Source organism: Bombina bombina, chromosome 6 (assembly GCF_027579735.1).
Source record: "Bombina bombina isolate aBomBom1 chromosome 6, aBomBom1.pri, whole genome shotgun sequence".
Classification (NCBI taxonomy): domain Eukaryota; kingdom Metazoa; phylum Chordata; class Amphibia; order Anura; family Bombinatoridae; genus Bombina; species Bombina bombina.
The window spans coordinates 108,224,154-108,243,823 of record NC_069504.1 but is presented as its reverse complement, the minus strand read 5'-3'; the positions used below and the strand labels follow the sequence as shown (position 1 = coordinate 108,243,823).

At 41.0% G+C, this 19,670-nt stretch overlaps 1 protein-coding gene across 5 annotated transcripts in view; it reads right to left on the bottom strand.

Annotated features, from left to right (window-relative positions):
- KMT2E (lysine methyltransferase 2E (inactive)) overlaps positions 1-19,670 on the bottom strand; it is a 464,054-nt gene that overhangs the window by 343,214 nt on the left and 101,170 nt on the right. For all 5 annotated transcript variants that reach the window (XM_053716547.1, XM_053716548.1, XM_053716550.1 and 2 more), the window contains one exon: positions 7,977-8,094. In XM_053716547.1, the coding sequence (XP_053572522.1) occupies positions 7,977-8,094 (118 nt within the window). The remainder of the gene's footprint in view (positions 1-7,976; positions 8,095-19,670) is intronic.

The following is a 19,670-nucleotide window of genomic DNA, read 5'->3' as shown; positions in this document are numbered from 1 at the left end:
AAATGCAACAAATAAAATGGACTTCTATTCTATGTATATCTACCAATGCAAAAGCATCTGGAGGAAAAAAAAAGCATATAAAAATCTATATCTCTGCATTAAAAAAGAGAAAACATAAAAAGTATGTATTGTACATTTATCTGTGCAACCATATAACAGCCTTATTTTGCATAGAAACTCATGTAGATACTCCATTATATATAGTGCTAAGACTGGACACATACAGAAGAATAGTAATTACAGACATTAGAGCTAACTGTAGAGTGAAAATTGCACGTTCCAAAAGTGTCAGGGGAAGTGTCATGGATCAAACTACACACCTGTATAATTTTCTGCCAAAGTGCTAGAATTTTGAATAATGGGTGCCTGCATTTTACAAGTTTGCCAATATATTTGAGTTTGAATTAGTGGATGGCTATCAATTATTTAAAATCATGTTCTGCTTCATATGTGTATTGTTACAATAAAAACAGTAGAAAAATGTTCCATATATATATATATATATATATATATATATATATATATATATATATATATATATATATATATGTATATATATATATATATATATATAAAATCAGCATTAAAAGTATTAAGAGGGACAAATTAACACACCATATTTAGTAAGAAAGTATTGTACATTCAATATTTTACCTGTTAATTTAGCTCTGCAAATTGTGCTTTTATTACTCCCCCTTCACTTACACAGGTGGGAGTGCATTCTGCATACTTAAGTATGCTGTGTCTCTGACCCTGCTACTACCAGTGTTGTCCAACTTTAACCTAGAGGGATGGGGAAAGACCAGATTTTTGCTGGGACTCATTAAAAACTAGCCTCTCATTGGCCACAGAAACTGAGATAAGATAAATATAACCTGCAGGTTGTAAATATGTATGTATGCATGTATATTTTTATTACTCAATGCTTATAAATAAATTATAATATATATAAGTAAATTGATGCTTACCTGACAAATTAATTTCTTCTATGGTAAGACGAGTCCACGGATTCATCCTTTACTTGTGGGATATTATCCTCCTGCTAACAGGAAGTGGCAAAGAGCACCACAGCAGAGTTGTCTATATAGCTCCTCCGTTAGCTCCACCCCCCAGTCATTCGACCGAAGGTACAGGAAGAAAAAGGAGAAACTACAAGGTGCAGAGGTGACTGAAGTTTAAATAAAAAATATATAATCTGTCTTAAAATGACAGGGCGGGCCGTGGACTCGTCTTCCCATAGAAGAAATTCATTTATCAGGTAAGCATAAATTTACTTTTCTTCTATAAAGGTAAGACGAGTCCACGGATTCATCCTTTACTTGTGGGATACAATACCAAAGCTACAGGACACGGATGAACGGGAGGGACAAGACAGATGGTTAAACAGAAGGCACCACTGCTTGAAGAACTTTTCTCCCAAAAATAGCCTCCGAAGAAGCAAAAGGTATCAAATTTGTAAAATTTGGAAAAGGTATGAAGCTAAGACCCAAGTCGCAGCCTTACAAATCTGTTCAACAGAAGCATCATTGTTAAAAGCCCATATGGAAGCCACCGCTCTAGTAGAGTGAGCTGTAATTCTTTCAGGAGGCTGCTGTCCAGCAGTCTCATATGCCAAACGGATGATGCTTTTCAGCCAAAAGGCAAGAGAGGTAGCCGTAGCTTTTTGACCTCTACGTTTTCCAGAATAGACAACAAACAAAGAAGATGATTGACTGAAATCTTTGGTCACTTGCAAGTAAAACTTTAAAACACGAACCACGTCCAAGTTGTGCAATAGACGCTCCTTCTTAGAGGAAGGATTTGGATACAGAGAAGGAACAACAATTTCCTGATTAAAATTCTTATTAGTAACAACCTTAGGAAGGAATCCAGGTTTGGTACGCAAAACCACCTTATCAGCATGGAAAACAAGATAAGGCGAGTCGCATTGCAATGCAGATAGTTCAGAAACTCTTCGAGCCGAAGAGATAGCAACTAAAAACAGAACTTTCCAAGATAGAAGCTTAATATCTATGGAATACATAGGTTCAAACGGAACCCCTTGAAGAACCTTAAGAACTAAATTCAAACTCCATGAGCAACATATTTAAACACAGACTTGATTCTAACTAAAGCCTGACAGAACGACTGAACGTCTGGAACATCTGCCAGATGTTTGTGCAGTAGAATTGATAAAGCAGATATCTGTCCCTTTAAGGAACTAGCTGATAGCCCCTTCTTCAATCCTTCTTGGAGAAAGGGCAAAATCCTAGGAATCCTGATCTTACTCCATGAGTATCCTTTGGATTCGCACCAATATAGATATTTACGCCATATCTTATGATAAATTTTCCTGGTGACAGGCTTTCGAGCCTGAATCAAGGTATCTATTACCAACTCAGAGAACCTCCGCTTGGATAAGATCAAGCGTTCAATCTCCAAGCAGTCAGTCGCAGAGAAACTAGATTTGGATGCTGGAACGGACCTTGAATCAGAAGGTCCTGTCTCAGTGGCAGAGTCCATGGTGGCAGAGATGACATGTCCACCAGGTCTGCATACCAAGTCCTGCGTGGCCACGCAGGTGCTATCAAAATCACAGAAGCTCTCTCCTGTTTGATTCTGGCAATCAAAACGAGGAAGGAGAGGAAATGGTGGAAACACATAAGCCAGGTTGAACGAACAGGGTACTGCTAGAGAATCTATCAGTACTGCCTGAGGATCCCTTGAACTGGACTCGTAACGAGGAAGTTTGGCATTCTGACGAGACGCCATCAGATCCAATTCTGGTGTGCCCCATTGCTGAATCAATTGTGCAAACGGCTCCCACTCCCCCAGATGAAAAGTCTGACGACTTAGAAAATCCGCTTCCCAGTTCTCCACTCCTGGGATATAGATTGCTGATAGATGGCAAGACTTTGGAAAACTGTAATCAAAACATAAACAGAGGCGCCACATTACCTTCTGTATATAATTATTTTAACTTTTTTTTTTTTTTTTGCTCTACTACACATTTTTTATGTATTTGGTGTTTTAAAATGCACGTTTAACACTTGGGTAATTTTTACTACTGTTGCGCAGCGCCTCCTATAGGTGATCTGTGGTATTATTAGTACAGATCTTCCAGTTTTTTAATAGATGGCAAGAGTGAGTCTCTGCCCATTGACTAATTTTGGTAACCTCTATCATCGCTAGAGAACTCTTTGTTCCCCCCTGATGATTGATATATGCTACAGTCGTGATATTGTCCGACTGGAATCTTATGAATCTGGCCGACGCCAGCTGAGGCCACGCCTGAAGCGCGTTGAATATCGCTCTCAGTTCTAGAATATTTTATCGGGAGGAGAGCACAATCCCACAATCCAATAGGCTGGCGTCCGTCGTCACTATGACCCACGCTGGCCTGCGGAAACACATTCGCTTGGACAGATGATCCTGTGACAACCAACAAAGAAGAGAGTCTCTGGTCTCTTGGTCCAGATTTATCTGAGGAGATAAATCTGCATAATCCCCATTCCACTGTTTGAGCATGCAAAGTTGCAGTGGTCTGAGATGCAAGTGAGCAAACGGAACTATGTCCATTGCCGCTACCATTAAGCCGATTACCTCCATACACTGAGCCACTGACTGGCGAGAAATGGCATGAAGAGCTCGGCAGATGGATAAAACCTTCCACCGTGAGATCTTAGAAAAGCCAACACTATATCCGTGTGAGACTTGGCTAGTTGAAAAGTTGACACCTGGATTAAGATATCGTCCAGATAAGGCGCCACAGCTACGCCCGAGGCCTTAGACCCGCCAGAAGGGACCCTAGCACCTTTGTGAAAATTCTGGGAGCTGTGGCCAACCCGAAGGGAAGAGCCACAAACTGGTAATGCTTGTCCAGAAAGGCGAACCTGAGGAACTGGTGATGATCTTTGTGGATAGGAATGTATAGATACGCATCCTTTAAGTCCACGGTGGTCATATATTGACCCTCCTGGATCATCGGCAAAATAGTCCGAATGGTCTCCATCTTGAAGGATGGGGACTCTGAGGAATTTGTTTAGGATCTTGAGATCCAAAATTGGTCTGAAGGTTCCCTCTTTTTTGGGAACCACAAACAGATTGGAGTAGAACCCTTGCCCCTGTTCTGTTTTCGGAACTGGGCAGATCACTCCCATGGTATATAGGTCTTCTACACAGCGTAAGAACGCCTCTCTTTTGGTCTGGTTTACAGACAATTGAGAAAGATGGAATCTCCCTCTTGGGGAAGAATCTTTAAAATCTAGAAGATACCCCCTGGGTTATTATTTCTAAAGCCCAGGATTCCTGAACGTCTCTTGCCCAAGCCTGAGCGAAGAGAGAAAGTCTGCCCCCTACTAGCTCCGGTCCCGGATCGGGGGCTACCCCTTCATGCTGTCTTGGTGGCAGCAGCGGGCATCTTGGCCTGTTTACCCTTGTTCCAAGTCTGATTAGGTCTAAAGACTGACTTGGATTGAGCAAAATTCCCCTCTTGCTTTGGGGCAGGGGAAGAGGTAGAGGGACCACCTTTGAAGTTTCGAAAGGAACGAAAATTATTTTGTTTGGTCCTCATCTTATTCGTCTTAACCTGAGGAAGGGCATGGCCTTTCCCTCCAGTGATGTCTGAAATGATCTCTTTCAGTTCAGTCCCGAATAGGGTCTTACCCTTGAAAGGGATGGCTAAAAGCTTAGCTTTTGATGACACATCAGCAGACCAGGACTTAAGCCATAACGCTCTACGCGCTAAAATGGCAAAACCTGAATACTTTGCCGCTAATTTAGCCAATTGAAAAGCAGCATCTGTAATGAAAGAATTAGCTAGCTTGAGAGCCCTAATTCTATCCAGAATATCATCTAATGGGGTCTCAACCTGAAGAGCCTCTTCCAGAGCCTCGAACCAAAAAGGACGCTGCAGTAGTTACAGGAACAATGCACGATATAGGTTGGAGAAGAAAACCTTGATGAACAAATATTTTCTTGAGGAGACCCTCTAATTTTTTATCCATAGGATCTTTGAAAGCACAACTGTCCTTGATAGGTATAGTTGTACGCTTAGCCAGGGTAGAAATAGCTCCTTCCACCTTAGGGAACGTCTGCCACGAGTCCCGCACGGCGTCAGATATAGGAATAATTTTCTTAAAAGTAGGAGGGGGAGCGAACGGAAAACCTGGTCTATCCCACTCCTTAGCAACAATTTCCGAAATCCTCTTAGGAACCGGAAAAACATCAGTGTAGGCAGGAACCTCTAGGAATCTGTCCATTTTACACAATTTCTCTGGAACAACAATAGGGTCACAATCATCCAGAGTCGCTAAAACCTCCCTGAGCAATAAGCGGAGGTGTTCTAGTTTAAATTTAAAAGCCATCATATCTGAATCTGTCTGAGGGAACATATTTCCTGAATCAGAAATCTCTCCCTCAGCCAGCAAATCCCTCACTTCAGAACATTGTGAGGATACATCGGATATGGCTAATAAAGCGTCAGAGGGCTCAGCGTTTATTCTCACACCAGACCTACTGCGCTTCCCCTGCAACCCAGGCAGCTTAGATATAACCTCTTTGAGGGTAGTATTCATAACTTTGGCCATATCTTGCAGGGTGAAAGAATTTGACCCACTAGAAGTACTTGGCGTCGCTTGTGCGGACGTTAACGGTTGTGACACTTGGGGAGAATTAGATGGCATAACCTGATTCTCTTCTGACTGAGAATCATCCTGCGACATACTTTTAGTAGCTAAAATATGTTCTTTACAATTTATTGACCTTTCAGTGCATGAGGGACACATTCTAAGTGGAGGTTCAAAGATGGCTTCTAAACATATTGAACATTGACTATCCTCAATGTCAGACATGTTGAACAGGCTAGTAATGACTACAAACAAGCAAGAAAACACTTTATTTAGTGAAAAAAATAACAATCTTAAAAAAACGGTACTGCGCCTTTAAGAGAAAAAAAGCATACACGTTCTGCAAAACAGCCTAAACATGCACCAAATTTTTCAAAATTTTGTATGTAGACACAATATAGGTAGTTAAAATTGCCCCACAATTTTTTTTAACAATTAACCCCTTAATTTGCAAACCGGATTGAAAATAGGCCCAAATCCGGAAAAACACTCTGAGCACCTTGCCACAGCCCTGCTGTGGCCCTACCTGCCCTCAGGGATTGAAAATGTGGGGTAAAAGCTTCAATTTGGCCCAAAACATACACCAGGGCCCTCAGGAGTTAGAGCTTGCTGTGAAAACTAACTGCGCAACGGAGGCGTGAAAATAGGCCCCACCTATCTCACTTGATGTCTCCACAGCCTCAAAGAACCGCACCAGAGCGGTTATAACTAGCCATGTGGGTTCTGAGACCCAAAAGTTAAGATATGTGTGCCCTCAATAAAGTTGCCCAAAACGTTATTGCCCACAAAAACATTAAAGCACTCCCAAATCAAAAAACGTTTGCTCACAAACATTTGCAATTCAGTGTCAACCATATTTGTAATAGGCCCCATATGCAAGCTAAGTAATGCCCTTCTTATAGCTCTAGGATTACTGCTTACCCTTACCCTCCTGGGTATAATGTCAGCCTTTCTGAAATACACAGTCTCTCCAGAAAAATATGACTCAACATACCTCACTGCTGCATAGCATGAAACCGTTCCTCACACTGAAGTTTCCTGTACTCCTCAGCCTCTGTGGGAACAGCAATGGATCTTAGTTACAAATGCTAAGATCATCATCCTCCAGGCAGCAGTCTTCATCCATCTGCTGCCTGAGAGTAAATAGTACACACCGGTACCATTTAAAATAACAAACTCTTGCTTCAAGAAATTAAAAACTAATATTTTATTACCTCTTTCACTTTACCCTTCCTAGTACTTAGAGTAGGCAAAGAGAATGACTGGGGGGTGGAGCTAAGGGAGGAGCTATATAGACAGCTCTGGGGTGGTGCTCTTTGCCACTTCCTGTTAGCAGGAGGATAATATACCACAAGTAAAGGATGAATCCGTGGACTCGTCTTACCTTTATAGAAGAAATTTATATATATATATATATATATATATATATATATATATACATATATATATATATATATATTTATACACACATATAAATTTTGCAGCATATAAAAAATATTTTAGTGGATGTTTGTCAATATTCTCTGTTTTGTGTGTGTCTGGGTGTATTTATATGAGAAAAAATTCTATTGTATTTTCGTTTGGGGAAGTGTGTGTAGTTTGACTACATACACACGCACACATATTTAAGAAGTGAGTGTGTGTGCGCGTGTGTATATATACACATACACACATATACATATATATATATATATATATATATATACACACACACACATATATATACATACACATATATATATATATATATATATATATACACACACACACATACATATATATATATACGTATGTATATACATACATATACTGTACATACACATAAACATATATATACACATATACATACACACACATACAGTTTTTACTTTTTAATAAATTTGAAAAGTTATCAAAAATCTGGTTTTGCTTTTAGAATTATGGGGTATGAAGTGCGGATTGATGTGAACAAAAAATAATTTAAAATATTTTAGCATAAGACGGCAACAAAAATGTGAAAAAAATTAAGGGGTCTGAATACTTTCTGAATGCGCTGCGGATATATATATATATATATATATATATATATATATATATATATATATATATATATATATATATATATATATATATATATATATATATATAAAACAAACACAGATACAATACATACACAAAATTATTTTTACTGGAAAAAAGCAAGCCGCAATTCTAATATATAGTAGAAGCTCTTTGAGAGTCATTAGAGGATACTTTTGAAATGCATAATTTTTCTAGATTGAATTTAAAAGATACATACATAGCCATGTTTGAAATCGAGCTAAATACACAACAAAATATTAGATATATTCTACAGAGATCATGAGAGGCATAAATGTTGCATAAACATACCTCAGCATTGGGAGTGCAAGACCGCCTGATGAATCTAGCTTCATTACCAAAAGTCCTTGCATCAACACACATTTCTAGCCCATGGAATTTAGAATAAAACAAGACAAAGGGATAAGGCCTAAAAGGATAAACACAAAAAGAAAAAATAATTAGTTTTGCTAAGGTACACTGCTCAAAAAAATAAAGGGAACACTAAAATAACACATCCTAGATCTGAATGAATTAAATATTCTAATGAAATACTTTGTTCTTTACATAGTTGAATGTGCTGACAACAAAATCACACAAAAATTTAAAAATGGAAATCAAATGTTTCAACCCATGAAGTTCTGGATTTGAAGTTATACTCAAAATTAAAGTGGAAAAACACACTACAGGCTGATCCAACTTTGATTTAATGTCCTTAAAACAAGTCAAAATGAGGCTCAGTAGTGTGTGTGGCCTCCACGTGCCTGTATGACCTCCCTACAACGCCTGTGCATGCTCCTGATGAGGTGGCGGATGGTCTCCTGAGGGATCTCCTCCCAGACCTGGACTAAAGCATCTGCCAACTCCTGGACAGTCTGTGGTGCAATGTGACATTGGTGGATGGAGCGAGACATGATGTCCCAGATGTGCTCAATTTGATTTAGGTCTGGGGAACGGGCGGGCCAGTCCATAGCATCAATGCCTTGGTCTTGCAGGAATTGCTGACAAACTCCAGCCACATCAGGTCTAGCATCGTCTTGCATTAGGAGGAACCCAGGGCCAACCGCACCAGCATATGGTCTCACAAGGGGTCTGAGGATCTCATCTTGGTACCTGATGGCAGTCAGGCTACCTCTGGTGAGCACATGGAGGGCTTTGAGGCCCCCCAATGAAATGCCACCCCACACCATTACTGACCCACTGCCAAACCGGTCATGCTGGAGGATGTTGCAGGCAGCAGAACGTTCTCCACGGCATCTCCAGACTCTGTCACATCTGTCACATGTGCTCAGTGTGAACCTGCTTTCATCTGTGAAGAGCACAGGGCGCCAGTGGCGAATTTGCCAATCTTGGTGTTCTCTGGCAAATGCCAAACGTCCTGCACGGTGTTGGGCTGTAAGCACAACCCCCACCTGTGGACGTCGGGCCCTCATACCACCCTCATGGAGTCTGTTTCTGACCGTTTGAGCAGACACATGCACATTTGTGGCCTGCTGGAGGTCATTTTTGCAGGGCTCTGGCAGTGCTCCTCCTGTTCCTCTTTGCACAAAGGCGGAGGTAGCGGTCCTGCTGCTGTGTTGTTGCCCTCCTACGGCCTCCTCCACGTCTCCTGATGTACTGGCCTGTCTCCTGGTAGCGCCTCCATGCTCTGGACACTACGCTGACAGACACAGCAATCCTTCTTGCCACAGCTCGCATTGATGTGCCATCCTGGATGAGTTGCACTACCTGAGCCACTTGTGTGGGTTGTAGACTCCATCTCATGCTACCACTAGAGTGAAAGCAACACCAGCATTCAAAAGTGACCAAAACATCAGCCAGAAAGCATAGGAACTGAGAAGTAGTCTGTGGTCACCACCTGCAGAACCACTCATTTATTGGGGGTGTCTTGCTAATTGCCTATAATTTCCACCTGTTGTCTATCCCATTTGCACAACAGCATGTGAAATTGATTGTCACTCAGTGTTGCTTCCTAAGTGGACAGTTTGATTTCACAGAAGTGTGGTTGACTTGGAGTTACATTGTGTTGTTTAAGTGTTCCCTTTATTTTTTTGAGCAATGTATTTTTTTTAGGACTCATGTCTGATAACTTTGCTTAAATTAGACTGATTCCCATTCTGACACACAGATTATATGCTTATTTGTAAACAGCATTTCACTGGTAAATATAGAACCACAACTCAAAGGGTTAATAATTACAGACATAGACCAGGAAATTCAATTACTATTTTAATTTATTTAAAAATAAAAACAAAATGTATGCTTACCTGATAAATGTATTTCTTTCCAGGCATGGAGAGTCCACAACGTCATTCCAATTGCTAGTGGGATATTCAACTCCTGGCCAGCAGGAGGCGGCAAAGAGTACCCCAGCAAAGCTGTTAAGCGTAACTTCCCTTACCCATAATCCCCAGTCATTTGGCCGAAGGAAAATGGAAAAAGAAGAAACACAAGGCTATAGAGGTGCCGGAGGTTTACTCAAAAAAACTGCCGAATTATAATAAAAAATAAAAAAAAGAGAGAGGGCGGGGTTGTGGACTCTCCATGCACCTCCTTCATGGCCAAGGAACTCAGAGTTCCTCCCTGGTGGTTGATGTTTGCCACCGAGGAGATGAAGTCCAATTGAAATCTGATAAACCGGACCAAAGCTAGTAGAGGACAAGCTGATTAACCTCAATCTAGGATATTTATGGGAAGAGAAAAAAACAATTCTTCTGGAGTCTAAAAAAACAAACCCCAGAGCCTTTAAAGAAATCCAAACCACTATTCAGCATGACAGGCTGGCATCGGTGGACAAAATCACTCCTGATGGTTGCAGGAAGCCTGTACCTTGAGACAGATGGTCCTGCGAAAATTCCCAAACAAGAGATTCTCTTGCTAAGGGATCCAGAGATATCCTCTACTAGAGATCCGAGAGGACAACGTTCCATATTCCGAGCCTGCATAACTGTAGGGGACTCAGATGAAACCAGGCAAAAGAAATAATGTCCATGGAAGCAACCATCAGACCAATCGTCTTGAGTTCAAAAACCCTGAACCCTGAATGAACCCCAGCCTCAGCCTAACAGGCTGGTAACTGAGGACACAATCTCGAAAGATGATCTCAGGAAGCAAAACCATGGTCTTCAGCATATTGATTCCTTGCTGAAGTGCCACTTATGGTCTCGAGCCCCGAGACAAAAGGTCCTGGAAGATCGATCAAGATAGAGAGTCTCTCTTCAAGATGCAGAACTATCCTCAGAGAGGACCAAGAGGATTCTGTTCCATTGTCTGAGCATAATAATGAAGGGCAGAAACGCTAAGAAGCATGCAAGAAAAACTGTAGCAACTAGTAAAATAGTCAGTTGCTAAAAACATTCAGAACATTTGTTGACACAAAGTAACATTGATATCAGTAGAAAATAGGGAATATAAAAGCTTAAAACTACCCCTAAAGAGAACATAAGGATAAGCAGAATACTGCATATAAATATATTTATATATACATCTACTGTAAAAAGTAGGGATAAAACATGAAATGCTAAAGATCCCTAAACCTTACAGAAGAAAAAGGACACGATAAGCAAACATAATGATTATCACATTATCCAAATATATATCAAACAATTAAGATGTCACCAGAAATAAAAAAAAAAGACATCCAGCTCCAGCCTTTGGAAACGAACCAAACTCAGGAGATGTTAAATAAGTCCAAAGGGACAAGGAATGTCAGACATAAAACATCCTTCAATATGAGAAGGATAATAAAAAAACAGAATTTATGCTTACCTGATAAATTACTTTCTCCAACGGTGTGTCCGGTCCACGGCGTCATCCTTACTTGTGGGATATTCTCTTCCCCAACAGGAAATGGCAAAGAGCCCAGCAAAGCTGGTCATATGATCCCTCCTAGGCTCCGCCTACCCCAGTCATTCGACCGACGTACAGGAGGAAATAGGCATAGGAGAAACCATATGATACCGTGGTGACTGTAGTTAGAGAAAATAATTCATCAGACCTGATTAAAAAAACCAGGGCGGGCCGTGGACCGGACACACCGTTGGAGAAAGTAATTTATCAGGTAAGCATAAATTCTGTTTTCTCCAACATAGGTGTGTCCGGTCCACGGCGTCATCCTTACTTGTGGGAACCAATACCAAAGCTTTAGGACACGGATGAAGGGAGGGAGCAAATCAGGTCACCTAAATGGAAGGCACCACGGCTTGCAAAACCTTTCTCCCAAAAATAGCCTCTGAAGAAGCAAAAGTATCAAATTTGTAAAATTTGGCAAAAGTGTGCAGTGAAGACCAAGTCGCTGCCTTACATATCTGGTCAACAGAAGCTTCGTTCTTGAAGGCCCATGTGGAAGCCACAGCCCTAGTGGAGTGAGCTGTGATTCTTTCAGGAGGCTGCCGTCCGGCAGTCTCATAAGCCAAACGGATAATGCTTTTAAGCCAAAAGGAAAGAGAGGTAGAAGTCGCTTTTTGACCTCTCCTTTTACCAGAATAAACAACAAACAAAGAAGAAGTTTGTCTGAAATCTTTAGTGGCCTCTAAATAGAATTTTAGAGCATAGACTACGTCCAAATTGTGTAACAAACGTTCCTTCTTTGAAACTGGATTCGGGCACAAAGAAGGTACAACTATCTCCTGGTTAATATTCTTGTTGGAAACGACTTTCGGAAGAAAACCAGGCTTAGTACGCAAAACCACCTTATCTGCATGGAACACCAGATAGGGCAGAGAACACTGCAGAGCAGATAACTCTGAAACTCTTCTAGCAGAAGAAATTGCAACCAAAAACAAAACTTTCCAAGATAATAACTTAATATCTACGGAATGTAAGGGTTCAAACGGAACCCCTTGAAGAACTGAAAGAACTAGATTGAGACTCCAGGGAGGAGTCAAAGGTCTGTAAACAGGCTTGATTCTAACCAGAGCCTGAACAAACGCCTGAACGTCTGGCACAGCTGCCAGCCTTTTGTGAAGTAAAACAGATAACGCAGAAATCTGTCCCTTCAGAGAACTTGCAGATAATCCCTTCTCCATACCCTCTTGAAGAAAGGATAAAATCCTAGGAATTTTTATCTTGTTCCATGGGAATCCTTTAGATTCACACCAATAGATATATTTTTTCCATATCTTATGGTAAATCTTTCTAGTTACAGGCTTTCTAGCCTGAATAAGAGTATCTATTACAGAATCTGAAAACCCACGCTTTGATAAAATCAAGCGTTCAATCTCCAAGCAGTCAGTTGGAGAGAAACCAGATTCGGATGTTCGAATGGACCTTGAACAAGAAGGTCCTGTCTCAAAGGTAGCTTCCATGGTGGAGCCGATGACATATTCACCAGGTCTGCATACCAAGTCCTGCGTGGCCACGCAGGAGCTATCAAGATCACCGAAGCCCTCTCTTGGTTGATCCTGGCTACCAGCCTGGGAATGAGAGGAAACGGTGGGAAAACATAAGCTAGGTTGAAGGTCCAAGGTGCTACTAGTGCATCTACTAGAGTCGCCTTGGGATCCCTGGATCTGGACCCGTAACAAGGAACCTTGAAGTTCTGGCGAGACGCCATCAGATCCATGTCTGGAATGCCCCATAATTGAGTTATTTGGGCAAAGATTTCCCGGTGGAGTTCCCACTCCCCCGGATGGAATGTCTGAGCACTCGGAAAATCCGCTTCCCAATTTTCCACTCCTGGGATGTGGATTGCAGACAAGTGGCAGGAGTGATCCTCCGCCCATTGAATTATCTTGGTCACTTCCTCCATCGCCAGGAAACTCCTTGTTCCCCCCTGATGGTTGATATAAGCAACTGTCGTCATGTTGTCTGATTGAAACCTTATGAATTTGGCCTTTGCTAGATGAGGCCAAGCTTTGAGAGCATTGAATATCACTCTCAGTTCCAGAATGTTTATCGGGAGAAGAGATTCTTCCCGAGACCATAGACCCTGAGCTTTCAGGGGTTCCCAGACCGCGCCCCAGCCCACCAGACTGGCGTCGGTCGTGACAATGACCCACTCTGGTCTGCGGAAGCTCATTCCCTGTGACAGATTGTCCAGGATTAGCCACCAACGGAGTGAATCTCTGGTCCTTTGATCTACTTGAATCGTCGGAGACAAGTCTGTATAATCCCCATTCCACTGTATGAGCATGCACAGTTGTAATGGTCTTAGATGAATTCGTGCAAAAGGAACTATGTCCATTGCTGCAACCATCAATCCTATTACTTCCATGCACTGCGCTATGGAAGGACGAAGAACAGAATGAAGAACTTGACAAGAGCTTAGAAGTTTTGATTTTCTGACCTCTGACAGAAAAATTCTCATTTCTAAGGAGTCTATTATTGTTCCCAAGAAGGGAACTCTTGTTGACGGGGAAAGAGAACTTTTTTCTATGTTTACTTTCCATCCGTGAGATCTGAGAAAGGCTAGGACGATGTCCGTATGAGCCTTTGCCTTTGACAGAGACGACGCTTGAATCAGGATGTCGTCCAAGTACGGTACTACTGCAATGCCCCTTGGTCTTAGAACCGCCAGAAGGGACCCTAGTACCTTTGTGAAAATTCTCGGAGCAGTGGCTAACCCGAATGGAAGTGCCACAAACTGGTAATGCTTGTCCAGAAAAGCGAACCTTAGGAACTGATGATGTTCCTTGTGGATAGGAATATGGAGGTACGCATCCTTTAAATCCACCGTGGTCATGAATTGACCTTCCTGGATGGTAGGAAGGATCGTTCGAATGGTTTCCATTTTGAACGATGGAACCCTGAGAAATTTGTTTAGGATCTTGAGATCTAGAATTGGTCTGAACGTTCCCTCTTTTTTGGGAACTATGAACAGGTTGGAGTAAAACCCCATCCCTTGTTCTCTTATTGGAACTGGATGAATTACTCCCATCCTTAACAGGTCTTCTACACAATGTAAGAATGCCTGTCTTTTTATTTGGTTTGAAGATAATTGAGACCTGTGGAACCTTCCCCTTGGGGGTAGTTCCTTGAATTCCAGGAGATAACCTTGAGAAACTATTTCTAGTGCCCAAGGATCCTGAACATCTCTCGCCCAGGCCTGAACAAAGAGAGAAAGTCTGCCCCCCACCAGATCCGGTCCCGGATCGGGGGCCATCCCTTCATGCTGTTTTGGTAGCAGTGGCAGGCTTCTTGGCCTGCTTACCCTTGTTCCAGCCTTGCATCGTTCTCCAGGCTGGTTTGGGTTGAGAAGTATTACCCTCTTGCTTAGAGGATGTAGAAGTAGAGGCTGGTCCGTTTCTGCGAAAGGGACGAAAATTAGGCTTATTTCTAGCCTTAAAAGACCTATCCTGAGGAAGGGCGTGGCCTTTTCCTCCGGTGATGTCTGAAATAATCTCTTTCAAATCAGGCCCAAACAGAGTTTTGCCCTTGAAAGGAATGTTAAGTAATTTTGTCTTGGAAGACACATCCGCTGACCAAGACTTCAGCCAGAGCGCTCTGCGCGCCACGATAGCAAACCCTGAATTTTTCGCCGCTAATCTCGCTAATTGCAAAGCGGCATCTAGAATAAAAGAGTTAGCCAGTTTAAGTGCATGAACTCTGTCCATAATCTCCTCATACGAAGATTCTTTATCGAGCGACTTTTCTAGTTCTTCGAACCAGAAACACGCTGCCGTAGTGACAGGAACAATGCATGAAATTGGTTGAAGAAGGTAACCTTGCTGAACAAACATTTTTTTAAGCAAACCCTCTAATTTTTTATCCATAGGATCTTTAAAAGCACAACTATCTTCTATGGGAATGGTAGTGCGTTTGTTTAGAGTAGAGACCGCCCCCTCGACCTTAGGGACTGTCTGCCATAAGTCCTTTCTGGGGTCGACTATAGGAAATAATTTCTTAAATATAGGGGGAGGCACAAAAGGTATGCCGGGCCTTTCCATTCCTTGTTTACTATATCCGCCACCCGCTTGGGTATAGGAAAAACATCGGGGGGCACCGGAACCTCTAGGAACTTATCCATCTTACATAATTTCTCTGGAATGACCAAATTGTCACAATCATCCAGAGTAGATAATACCTCCTTAAGCAGTGCGCGGAGATGTTCTAATTTAAATTTAAATGTTACAACATCAGGTTCAGCTTGTTGAGAAATTTTCCCTGAATCTGAAATTTCTCCCTCAGACAAAACCTCCCTCCTTGCCCCTTCAGATTGGTGTGAGGGTATGTCAGAAGCGTTATCATCAGCGTCCTCTTGCTCTTCAGTGTTTAAAACAGAGCAATCGCGCTTTCTTTGATAAGTAGGCATTTTAGATAAAATATTTGCAATAGAATTATCCATAACAGCCGTTAATTGTTGCATAGTAATAAGTATTGGCGCACTAGATGTACTAGGGGCCTCTTGTGTGGGCAAAACTGGTGTAGACCCAGAAGGGGGTGATGCAGTACCATGCTTACTCCCCTCATCTGAAGAATCATCTTGGGCACTATTATTATCTGTGGCATCATTGTCCCTACTTTGTTTGGACACCATGTCACAATTATCACATATATTTAAATGGGGAGACACATTGGCTTTCATACATATAGAACATCGTTTATCTGATGGTTCAGACATGTTAAACAGGCTTAAACTTGTCAACAAAGCACAAAAAACGTTTTAAAATAAAACCGTTACTGTCACTTTAAATTTTAAACAGAACACACTTTATTACTGAATATGCGAAAAAGTATGAAGCAATTGTTCAAAATTCACCAAAATTTCACCACAGTGTCTTAAAGCCTTAAAAGTATTGCACACCAAATTTGAAAGCTTTAACCCTTAAAATAACGGAACCGGAGCCGTTTTTACATTTAACCCCTATACAGTCCCAGGGATCTACTTTGCTGAGACCCAACCAAGCCCAGAGGGGAATACGATACCAAATGACGCCTTCTGTAAGCTTTTTCAGTGTATCTTAGCTCCTCACACATGCATCTGCATGCCTTGCCTTCCAAAAACAACTGCGCATTAGTGGCGCGAAAATGAGGCTCTGCCTATGACTAGAGAAAGGCCCCCATCTGAAAAAGGTGTTCATACAGTGCCTGCCGTTTTTTAACAACAATCCCCAAGATTATAATAATTATAAAGCGTTATAATCTGTCAAATATGCTTAGCAAGTAATCGTTTTAGCCCAGAAAAATGTCTACCAGTTTTTTAAGCCCTTATAAAGCCTTTATTCTCATACTTAATCTAAGAAAATGGCTTACCGGTCCCCATAGGGAAAATGACAGCCTTCCAGCATTACCAAGTCGTGTTAGAAATGTGGCCATCATACCTCAGGCAGAAAAGTCTGCCAACTGCTTCCCCCAACTGAAGTTACTTCATCTCAACAGTCCTGTGTGGAAACAGCAATCGATTTTAGTAACGTTTGCTAAAATCATCTTCCTCTCACAAACAGAAATCTTCTTCTCTTTTCTGTTTCAGAGTAAATAGTACATACCAGCACTATTTTAAAATAACAAACACTTGATTGAAGAATAAAAACTACATTTAAACACCAAAAAACTCTTAGCCATCTCCGTGGAGATGTTGCCTGTGCAATGGCAAAGAGAATGACTGGGGTAGGCGGAGCCTAGGAGGGATCATATGACCAGCTTTGCTGGGCTCTTTGCCATTTCCTGTTGGGGAAGAGAATATCCCACAAGTAAGGATGACGCCGTGGACTGGACACACCTATGTTGGAGAAAGTAATCCTATAAGTTAAAACAAGTTTAAGTATACAAGTGTTTAAAAAGACACTAAGGAGTAAATCATACATGACCACGATTAACAAATGTCACCTCAATATGAGAAACTTTAAAATAGTATTTCTATAAGAAAGAAATAGAAATAAAGATATTAGTGTCCTAAAAAACATTAACAACTAGACTATGAGACCAGAAACCACCACGTCAGGTTATATGAGTGATTGCTGAGCAGAGTTTCTGTGCTGGATTTAAACCCATGTCTACCTACTGAGCTAATCAGAATCTTAAAACATGTCACAGACATATAAATATGAGGATTCCTAGATTAAAAACTAGAAATATACATGTCTTAAAATCACTAATATGAGAAGTATGTTACATATAAAAACATACCAACAAATAACAGATATTAGGATAAATCCCTTTAAGAGCATAAGACAAATAAAGGGCTCTAACTTAATTATGAAATTTGATTCATATACACAAATAGAAATGTGAATTGATAATAGAAACAGACTCAATAAATATGTAAAAACATAAATGAGCATGCAGTTGCACTTGACTGCCACCAGATGTCAGTCAACACTAAAAAAACTACGCTCAGAAGAAAATAAACTGTATTTACATATTTTAAAAATAAAATATCTATGCATACTTATCCTCCCAGAGGAATAGAAGTACCACTTAAGAGTATAAACATACGAAGGATCTACATTCTAGAGTCCATTTATGAAAAGAAGATTCACATATAGATTTTAAACAGTCTCCCGGAAAAAATTAAGGACCACAGTGTAGCTCTGAAAGGCAAAATATGTTTAAAGAGCTCAGAGAATATATAGATCACAGGCTCAAAATTAGATTAGAATTAAGGAAAACCTTACATTTGTAAAACGGAGCGAAAAAGAATCATAAAAAAGTCTGTAGATTAAGAGCTGACCACAAAAGCTCCTATAAAGGATTCATAATTGCTATAAAAACATCATTTAGCACACATATAAATACTCTTCACAGAGAGAAAATATGTCAACAATTCTTTTAATAAATAAAAAGGAAGTACAAATTAATGGCAATAGGAATATGCCGAAGGGAACAGTGAAGTATGACTAGTATGACTCAATACTGTACAAAACACTCATATAAGTCGAAACTCCATATAGTTATAATAAATTATAAAGGGAACAGCAGAGACTGACCCACATAGAACGCATTGTAGTCACGGCCGGCTCTGTATCTAACCGCACCAACCCCATCTCTACAAGGAGCTCAGAATATTTATTTATTCTTACCTGATAAATTTAATTCTCTTTCTTGATACAGTGAGTCCACGGATTATCTTAATTACTGTTGGGAATATCACTCCTGTCCAGCAGGAGGAGGCAAAGAGCACCACAGCAAAAGCAGTTAAATACCACTTCCCCCCTACCCACACAATCCCCATTCATTCGACCAAAGGGAAAGGAGAAAGGAAGTAATCTAAGGTGCAGAGGTGCCTGAAGTTTATAGAAAAGCAAACTGTCTGAAAAACAGGGCGGGCCGAGGACTCACCTTGTCAAGAAATAACACAATTTATGCTTACCTGATACATTTATTTCTCTTGTGGTGTATCCAGTCCATGGATCATCCATTACTTGTGGGATATTCTCCTTCCCAACAGGAAGTTGCAAGAGGACACCCACAGCAGAGCTGTCTATATAGCTCCTCCCCTAACTGCCATATCCAGTCATTCGACCGAAACAAGACGAGAAAGGAGAAACCATAGGGTGCAGTGGTGACTGTAGTTCTAATCTAAAATTTTGACCTGCCTTAAAATGACAGGGCGGGCCGTAGACTGGATACACCACAAGAGAAATAAATTTATCAGGTAAGCATAAATTGTGTTTTCTCTTGTAAGGTGTATCCAGTCCACGGATCATCCATTACTTGTGGGATACCAATACCAAAGCTAAAGTACACGGATGAAGGGAGGGACAAGGCAGGAACTTAAATGGAAGGAACCACTGCCTGTAAAACCTCTCTCCCAAATATAGCCTCCGAAGAAGCAAAAGTATCAAATTTGTAGAATTTGGAAAAAGTATGAAGCGAAGACCAAGTCGCCGCCTTGCAAATCTGTTCAACAGAAGCCTCATTTTAAAAGGCCCAAGTGGAAGCCACAGCTCTAGTAGAATGAGCTGTAATCATTTCAGGAGGCTGCTGTCCAGCAGTCTCATAGGCTAAGCGGATTATGCTTCTTAGACAAAAAGAAAGAGAGGTTGCCGAAGCCTTTTGACCTCTTTTCTGTCCAGAGTAAACAACAAACAAAGCAGATGTTTGACGAAAATCTTTAGTAGCTTGTAA